Source organism: Neophocaena asiaeorientalis, unplaced genomic scaffold (genome assembly GCF_003031525.2).
Source record: "Neophocaena asiaeorientalis asiaeorientalis breed wild unplaced genomic scaffold, Neophocaena_asiaeorientalis_V1.1 scaffold445, whole genome shotgun sequence".
Lineage (NCBI taxonomy): Eukaryota > Metazoa > Chordata > Mammalia > Artiodactyla > Phocoenidae > Neophocaena > Neophocaena asiaeorientalis.
The window spans coordinates 898725-908873 of record NW_020172783.1 but is presented as its reverse complement, the minus strand read 5'-3'; the positions used below and the strand labels follow the sequence as shown (position 1 = coordinate 908873).

The 10149-nt window shown below is 38.5% G+C and overlaps 1 protein-coding gene and 1 pseudogene across 1 annotated transcript in view; both read right to left on the bottom strand.

The window, feature by feature from the left end:
• Window positions 1-8421, bottom strand: part of LOC112397407 (transmembrane protease serine 11B-like) — a 19839-nt gene extending 11418 nt beyond the window's left edge. Inside the window, 1 exon segment of the mRNA XM_024741600.1 lies at window positions 8358-8421. Coding sequence (XP_024597368.1) covers window positions 8358-8421 — 64 coding nt within the window.
• Window positions 8422-8627: 206 nt separating this feature from the next.
• LOC112397406 (RNA-binding protein with serine-rich domain 1 pseudogene) lies at window positions 8628-9670 on the bottom strand (annotated as a pseudogene).
• Window positions 9671-10149: the final 479 nt, after the last annotated feature.

Here is a 10149-nt window from a genome sequence, read left to right as displayed (position 1 = left end):
CATCGAGTGGGGGCTGCTCTTCGTTGCAGTGTGCGGGCTTCTCATTGCTCTGGCTTCTCTTGTTGCAGAGCATGGGCTCTAGGCCCGTGGGCTTCAGTAGTTGTGGCTCACAGGCTCTAGAGAGCAGGTTCAGTAGTTGTGGCGCACGTGCCCAGTTGCTCCGCGGCATGTGGGATCTTCCTGGACCAGGGCTCAAACCCGTGTCCCCTGCATTGGCAGGCAGATTCTTAACCACTGCACCACCAGGGTAGCCCTCTATTTGTATATTATTTTAGATTTTTAGCATACACCTACATCTTCAAATAAAAACAATATTATTATTTCCTTTCCATCGATTATATTTTCTTTTTTTTTGGTTGCTTGGTTGATTGATTGCCTTACATTATAGAACTCTAGTACACTGTTGAATAGAAAGGGTTGATAGCTGGCATCCTTCTCTTGTTCCTAATTTCAGGGAAAAGCTTTCAGTGTTTCACCATTAAATAGGATGTTTGCTATCATTTTATCAGATTAAAGAAGTTTTCTTTTACTTTTAGTTTGCTAATTTTTATGATAAATGAATTTGACCAAATGCTTTTTTTTGCATTTATTGGGATAATCATATCATTTTTCTACTTTTATCTGACCAATATTGTGAATTACATTGATTGATATTTAAATGTTAAACCAACCTTGTATTTCTAGAATAACCCCAACTTGATTGCAAATAAAATATACATTTTGTGTGTCACTGGGTTTCATATCTTATTTTGTTTAGGATTTTTGCATCCATGCTTCTGAAAAAGAATGACATAATTTTATTGTCTTTTAATGTCATTGTTAAGTTTTATAATCAAGGTTATGTTGGCCTTATAAAACAAGTTGGAAAGTAACTATTTTATTGCAAATAAAATTTTAAATTTATATCAAGTGAAAAAATTCCTAGAAAAAAATTCAAGTCTCCAAAACAGATGTAATCACCACTCTAAGAAATGCTACCTGCCCTTCAAGCATACCACCTTTGGACTTTGCACAAAGTCAAAATAAACTAACTCCCTGAGATTCAGAAATTTATTGGGTTGGCCAAAAATTACCTATAGTTTTTAAGTAAAAATAAAAGGCACATTTTAAATTTTCACCAAGAACTTTATTGAACAACATATTCACCCTTTGTTCCACTACCTTCTGCCATTTTTCAGGCAACTTCATAATTCCATCTTCCTAAAACTTCTTATCTTTTTGAACAAAGAACTGTTCCAGGTGCCTTTTACAGTCTTCCAGGGAATTGAAATTTTTTCCATTAAGAGAATTTTGTAAAGACCAAAATAAAAGGAAATCTGAACGTGCACCAAAATAAATGGAAATCTGAAGGTGCAATGTCTGGTGAATATGGCGGATGAATCAGAACTTCCCACCCAAGCTCTAACTGTTTTTGCCTGGTCATCCAGGAAACATGTGGTCTTGCAATATCCTGATGGAAGATTATGCGTTCTCTGTTGACTAATTCTGTATGCTTTTCGTAGAGTGCTGCTTTCAGTTGGTCTAACTGGAAACAGTACTTGCTGGAATTAATCATTTGGTTTCCCGGAAGGAGCTCATAATAGAGGACTCCCTTCCAATCCTACCATATACACAACATCACCTTCTTTGGATGAAGACTGGTCTTTGGTGTGGTTGGTGGTGGTTCATTTCGCTTGCCCCATGATCTCTTCCATTCCACATTATTGTACAGTATCCACTTTTCATCACCCGTCACAATTTGCTTTAAAAACGGAACGTTTTCATTACGTTTAAGTAAAGAATCGCATGAGGAAATACGGTCAAGAAGGTTTTTTTCACTTAACTTATGTGGAACCCAAACATCAAAGCGATTAACATAACTGAGCTGGTACAAATGGTTTTCAAGGCTTGATTTGGATGTTTTATGTCGGCTATCTCCCACATGGTATAATGTTGATTGCTCTCAATTAATGTCTTGATTTGATTGCTATCAACTTCAGCTGGTCTACCTGACCGTGGAGCATTGTCCAGCGAGAAATCTCCAGCACAAAACTTCACAAACCACTTTTGACACATTCGATCAGTCACAACACCTTCTCCATACACTGCACAAATCTTTTTTTGTGTTTTGGTTGTGTTTTTACCTTTCTTGAAATAATAAAGCATAATATGCCGAAAATGTTGCTTTTTTTCTTCCATCTTCAATATTAAAATGGCTACACAAAAATTCACCAATTTTGAAGTCTTTTTTTAAATGCATGCTGATATGACAGCTGTAACATACAATCTAACAAAACTGTTTTGAATGAAGTTAAAGACAACTAAGTGCTACTAGAGCCATCTTATGGAAAAAACCAAATGAACCTTTTGGCCAACCCAATATTTGTTGAAACAGCTAATAGAAATATGATCCGTGACTCATAGAGATGTTATATGACATTTACTGTCAATTTATCTTTTTAAAACAAGACTTAAAGATTTGAAGCTGATGTATATAAAATATTTATATTAGATATCAATCATTTCATATTCATCTCTTTTTTCTTTTGATTTGCTTCTAATGTCAAAAATAGCAACTACTGAATGGCGTGGTTCTTCAACTTTCCACGGATAAACAGTGTTGCTGCTGAAACAGTATAAGCCTTTCTTCCATCTTGAACAAAGCCTAAAATTTCAGTACTTATGCACTTTTACTTTCCTTGGTCCCATAACCACAAAAGTCCTGTCAATTGTAATGGAAAATCACAATATGTCATGCTATATATTAATGATCTGGTTGAACGCATCATAAATGAGTATATTATAGAATGCACATGTGTTCCAATACATTTCCCATAGGCTGCATGTCCCAGTTTCAATTCAGTTATGAAGTCTCAGTGTCTTAACAAACTTGGATAAGAATTAATGAAATGCTCTGTAGCAGCTGGAATTATCCATCTCATGACAGCACTTCCTCTTCCTGGGTTTATATTTCTCCACAAACATTATCATGACATTTGCATCCAAATATATTTCTTTTCAAAATTTTCAAAATCCTTCAAAGCCACCAAATCTTCTGCAATAACTCTGGTCCACATTAATTTTAATATTTTCTGTCATAAAATTGCACATACCTCACAACAACTAATTACTATTTATTGTTCTATTTGTGCCATACTTGTTTCCCCAAGAAGATGATAAGATCCTAAAGTGCAGGGTTTATGTATTTTACTAATTTTTCATACATTCCAGGTTCTCAATAAGCACTTACAGGTTCATTGTCTGGAACAGGAAGCAAGTACCTCTTCTCCTTTCTCTTTATTGCTTGTTTATTCCTACATAGTATTTGGCTCTTATACTATTTTCTTTTGCATTTACAATAATATTTGGTTTAGCTCATCTAGTGAGGTAACAGTGGCCTTTTTCAGGACACTGTTTCTTAATAAGCATACATCTAACAAGACCTGGTTCTCAAAATAGCAAAACCAGAAGCTCAGTTTTATCAATAGTCGATCATGATCCAGGTCTAGGGAATTACTTCATATTTATCAAACTCATGGTGTATTTTTTTGACCAAGATGTCATGTAGTTAACTTAGAATGGGAGCTACAGTATTCCCTATCTATAGGATGCATGAGTCCATCACTAGGAAGCTACCTTCATATTCTCAAGTAACCTGGGTAACCTATTAACCTAGTCAATAGGTCTGTTAGTCAATAAGTGATGTAGGACTTCCCTGGTGGTCCAGTGGTTAAGACTCCGTGCCTCCAATGCAAGGGGCATGGGTTCAATCCCTGGTCAGGGAACTAAGATCCCACATGCCCTGAAGCATGGCCAAAAATTAAAAAAAAATTAAAAAGTGATGTATATGTATCAAATTCAAATATTCTGATACTTGAGTGCCCGCCCACTTCCTATAAATCCTCTAGATAAAACACCATTTCTTGTGCATTGGTAATTTTTTTTGCTTAAACTATAACTTCATTATATACTCTGTTCAGACTAAGGAAAGTTGAAAGAAGATTGACTTTCCTTGCCAACCCTTGTAACATAGTGAACTGAAGTCTAACATTAATAAAAAGACTGTAAGAGACCAAGCTGCTGTTCAATAGGTTTCAGTCTTTTGTAAGATGAATTACATTCCTAGGTACTAAGAGTACTTACAAATGAAACTGTGTGCAGCATTATAGCTAATGTTTATGAAATTTTGATGAATCGTAAGATGAGAGGAATACAAGAGTGGAGATAACACAGTTTATTTTTTATAATAGATATTTATTGGAGTATAATTGCTTCACAATACTGTGTTAGTTTCTGTTGTACAACAAAGTGAATCAGCCATATGTATACATATATCCCCATATCCCCTCCCTCTTGAGCCTCCCTCCCACCCTCCCTATCCCACCCCTCTAGGTCTTCGCAAAGAGAAAAGTTGTTATTGAAAATCATTTGCCACTGAGTCTGACAAAATTCTGGGTAAAAAAAAAATCAAGGATAAATTATTAAAAGTATGTCTTGAGCAAAGCTAAAAACTGGGAGCAATCATTACTTGAAGACTATATTGATTCACTTAAAATAAATGTTGTGAGATTAACTTTATACCACTTTTAGATTAGGAGAATAGGGCAATGTGGTAGACAGAGGTACTTAGAACTCTTACTGTTTCCATCATCATCTTAATAATTATTATCATCACTAATATAACAAAGATAATAGCTGCCATTCATTGAAGGTATACTATCAGTCTTATATTGCATCTTCCAAGCTTCTATACACCTTTCATATTAATTTTTTCAACAATTCTATGAGATAAATTTTGCCACTCCCATTTTACAAATGAGGAAATTGAACTTCAAGGAGTTTGTTACTTGTCAAAGGTCACCCAGATAGTGAGTAGTGAAATCAAGATTAATTTTTTTAAAATATACGTGACTGACATGGACCTAAATGTCCATTGACAGAGGAATAGATAAAGAAGATGTGGTACATAGATATAATGGAATATTACTCAGCCATAAAAAAACCAAAATAATGCCGTTTGCTGCAACATGGATGAACCTAGAGATTGTCATACTGAGTGAAGTAAATCAGACAGAGAAAGAAATATCATATGATATCACTTATATGTGGAATCTTAAAAAAAATGGAACAAATGAACTTATTTACAAAACAGAAATGGAGTCACAGAAGTAGAAACCAAATTTATGGTTACTATGGGTGAAGGGGGATGAGGAATAAATTGGGAGATTGAGACTAACATATACATACTACTATATATAAAATAAATAACTAATAAGGACCTAGTGTACAGCACAGGGAAATCTACTCAATACTCTGTAATGACCTATATGGGAAAATAATCTAAGAAAGAGTGGATATATGTATAACTGATTCACTTTGCTGTACACCTGAAACTAACACAACATTGTAAATCAACTATACTCCAATAAAATTTTTTTTAAAATACATGGGTCTGGGACTTCCCTGATGGTCCAGTAGTCAAGACTTCGCCTTCCAATGCAGGGAGTGCGGGTTCGAGATGTGGTCAGGGAGCTAAGATCCCACATGCCTCGGGGCCAAAAAAACAAAACATAAAACAGAAGCAAACAAATTCAATAAACACTTTAAAAAAAAAATACATGGGTCTGGCATTTCCTGTAATGATGGACTAAGGAATTCAGACCAACACTTCTGATAATTATAGTAGGAAAGATGGGTAAAATCAATAGAGATTCTGTTGACGAGGTCATAGAGATAACAAGATAAGAATTTCAGGGCCAAGATCTCGGCGAAGATAAACTCAAAGAATTTGGGTTAGCCTGCCATTTGGAGCTGCTATTTCTGAAAAGTATGCTAAAGCTGAGTAGGGCATCTGACAGTATCAGGGCAACAACATAAAAAATTGGAATCCAGGGCCCACACTGGGTAAGGGTGGTTGATAAACCCAACATGCTTTGAGTTGGGGTCCTGAAAGGCAGTTTGCTAAGTGAAAGTATATGCCCAATGACTGAATTGGATATCTCTATGAAAAACAATAATGATACTTGGTCCCTACATGGCATTCTACTATAGGAGGATCATAGATCTTAATGTAAAAGGAAAAATAATAAAGTTTTAGAAGATAATTTAGGAAATAGTCTTAATGACTGTGAAGACAGCAAAGTTTTCACACACAAAAAAAAGTATTACCACAAAATACCATACCTTGTGGTATTTTTACATAATAAAACATTCCACAGCATTTTAAGTAAAAGAACTTCAGATGCGTGCAGAAACATAGATAATTCTCACAAATGAAAAGTTACAAAATAATATATACCTTATGATTTCATTTCTGTAATATTCAAACACAATTAGATGTAGAGTATAGAGTTAGAAGTCTAGGTTACTGTTTTCTGGGATGCTGGCAGTGTACTATTTCTTGACTAGGTGGTAATTACATGGCTATTCACTCTGTGACAATGTATTGGTCTGTACCTTTGTCTCCTGTGTTCTTTTCTGTGTTATACTTCACAGCAAAATTTCTGAAAAATTAATATGTAAGCTATTCAAAAGGAAATTATTTCTGTATGAAAGCAAAATAAAGAGCCTGTCAACAATATGTACTGAAAACTTACTACACTGCCGAGCACCTTGCAAGGTGCTGTGAAGGTAGATATGAAAGATGCAGAAAAGAATGCATCTGCAATCTAAAGAGGTTAGATGTGATAAGAAATTTAATATACCTGAAACATATGTGAATATTGTTATTATAATAACTAAATGACTTTTTCCAAGAAAACTTGTCAAGAGTTACACATTTCAGTGCACTCCATTTTCAGATGGAGTTTTCATAAGAAGAAAATGAGTACCCATTATTTACATAGCTAAATGTGTAAAATTTTAAATATACTGCTGGTATTTAAAACCCCTACTCTCAAATTTTTTTTTTTTAGTTGGAGTATAATTGCTTAACAATGTTGTGTTAGTTTCTGCTGTACAGTGAAGTGAATCAGCTGTATGTATACCTATATCCCCTCCCTCTTGGACCTCCCTGGTCCCCCCATCCCACCCACCTAGGTTGTCACAGAGCACCAAGCTGAGCTTCCTGTGCTTTATAGCATGTTCCCACTAGGTAACTATTTTACACATGGTAGTGTATATATGTCAATCCTAATCTCCCAATTCGCGCCACCCTCCCCTTACCCCACTGTGTCCACATGTCCATTCTCTATGTCTACATCTCTATTCCTGCCCTGCAAATAGGTTCATCTGTACCATTTTTCTAGATTCCACATATATGCGTTAATATACTATACTTGTTTTTCTCTTCCTGGCTTACTTCACTCTGTATGACAGACTCTGGATCCATCCACATCTCTACAAATGACCCAATTTCATTCCATTTTATGGCTGAGTAATATTTCATTGTATATATGTACCACATCTTCTGTATCCATTCATCTGTCATTGGACATTTAGGTTGTTTCCATGTCCTGGCTATTGTAAAATCTTTATAACTATAAATATATTTATGTGATAAATGTGATTTTGTTCATATAATTAAACATTACAAATTTATCCTTAGCAAATACTTTCCAAATTACTGGGGAAAGAACTACTGAAGTTGTAGATACTACATATTTTCTTATGGTTTGCAAAATATTTTTAGTGTCCTGAAAATACTAATATTTTATACTACTTCACCTGAGTATTTTATAGAATGCAATCACAAAGAGCAACTGAATTCTCTTCTTTTATCATAGTTTTTAAGTATAGATATTCTAATTGTCCCCTCAGAATTATTCCACCTGGACCAGTAAGTCTTCTTTCCTGGCTGAAATTCTGATTTGCAGATTTGTAGCACCATCTAGAGTTCTACCTACATATATCTCTGTGGGCAAAAATTACTTTTTTTTTTTTTTTTTTTTTTGGCACTCTAATCCTAGGTTTATTCAACACAATTCTTTCCTCTACACTACAAAGTACACACACAATATTACCTAAAATGTTACATACAAAGTTACAAAACTCAAAACAGAAAATATGTAGTACTGACTGTACAATAAAAGCCAAAAAACAATGTACATGTTGCCAAGGTAACCTGCACGACCACCATGAATACCAACAAAACGGGGGGCTTCTGTGATGACCTGACAGAGATGGCTCTCAACTTACCAGTTTTAGAGAGAAAGGGAGACGTGTGTGTGTGTGTGTGTGTGTGTGTGTACACGCACATGAGTACACATGGAAAGAACTATTTTGGGTATTTGGCCCTAGAGGTCAGAAGAGGACTCAAGCAGGAGAGCAGGGCCAGGCTCACAGGAACGGCAGTTGCATAAAAGCACACCCTTTCCTGTGGGACCCTGCAGGTCAACAGGTTAGGGCACGAGCAGGCCACCAGATCGGCCCCAGGTCACCTGTGGAACGGGAAAACATGCTCCCAGTCTGGGGCTGTACCACCTCCTGGAGCCCCCGGCTCATCCCTGCTGGATTTGCCACTAAACTGACTCTCAGGAACTAGAAATGTTGAAGATTTCTAGCCAGAAAACTGGAGGGCATCTTTATAAGCACGACCCCAAACCAACAACACTCCTGCAGCCGGAACTCTGCCGCCAGGGCAATTACTGCCTTCACCTTCGAAGCCTGCCCCTGAGTGAGGAATTTCTTTCCTACCGATCCTCCTTCGGCTAAAAAAATGACAGAAGTGAGTTGGATGCGATACAAGTCACAGGGCAGAGCTTCGGTGGCCCTGCGTATCGGGAGGAGTTGAAGCTGGAGCGGCTCCTGTGGCTGCGGCGGCCAGGGGACCTGCGCCGAGGGGAACGCGACCTTCTCCTCATCCGTGGGGGTGACCTGCGCCACATGGGAGGCGGTGGCAGCATTCTCCTGGGAGGGTTGAATCGCCGGGGGGCTGGGGGAGGGGGTTGGCCGAGGCCAGGGGGCCAGCACAGCCGTGGCAGTGATCTCCTGGCCATCGATGTGTCCTCCGTCCATGTCCATGTGCTTCAGTGCCTTCTCGGCCTCATCTGGATTCTCAAACTACACATATACGTAGCCTTTAGACAGATGGTGGGTGCATCCTTTCTACAGGCATGTCAATCATTTTAATTTTCCCATAGGTGGAGAATATCTCCATGATATGATCCTTGGTCACATTCCTGGTGAGCCTTCCAATGTGCACTTTGGTAGGTTTAGGCAAAGGGCTCTGCCTTTTCCTTTCCTTTTCATCTCTTTTGGGTGGTTTGGATTTGGAGCAGGAGCGCTGCCTCTTGTCCTGCCTGCCCCGAGAAGGACTCGGAGAGCCAGGGGAGCTGCCGGAGCTGGAGCTGCAGGATGTGCTGGAACTTCCTGAGCGGCTCGATGCTGAAGATGAGCTGGAGCCGCTGCTGGAGCCTGTGCTGGTGCTGGAGCCCGAGCTGGAAGTCGAGCTGGACCGAGACCTGGTGCTGCTGCTACCACTGGAAGCGCTGCGCCTCTTTCGAGTTTTATCCCTGCCACGATCCTTCTCGCTCGACTCCTTGGTGGCCCCCTTATCTTTAGAGCGATCCTTGGACTGCTTATCAGAGCGGTCTTTGCATTTGGTAGGAGAAGGAGCCCTAGTGCTGGACTTTTTATTCTTTTCTTTGACTCCTAGCAAGCTCTTCTTTTTCACTCCTGATAAATGCATTTTCCCCTTCTGAGGTGTTCACAGCAGCAGTGGCGGCCTCACTTATCTGAACTCTCACTTCTAACTTGAGTCTGAGAAACGATCCCTAATCGATTGCAATTTACGCCAAAGTGCAGCAAGTCTCCAGTCCAGGCGCCGGGCTGTGAGCACTTCCAGGGTAGGGCTCGGCGTTGCCGGCCTGGGTCTCCCTGGCGAGAGGGCCGCGAGGACGGAGGCCGAGTTCCCGGCTGCCCCGAATTCTGGGGGGCCTCACTGGGCCCGCTGCAGAGCGGACCTAAAAAAGTACATTTTAAAAAAAATTTATTTTATATTGGACTACAGTTGATTTACAATGTTGTGTTAGTTTCAGGCATACAGCAAAGTGATTCAGTTATACATATACATATATCTATTCTTTTTCAAATTCTTTTCCCATTTAGGTTATTACAGAATACTGAGTTCCCTGTGCCATAGAGTAGGCTCTTGATTGTTAACTATCTTAAATACAGTAGTGTGTATTCACTCCCAAACCCCCAATTTATCCCTCTTCCCCACCTTTCCCT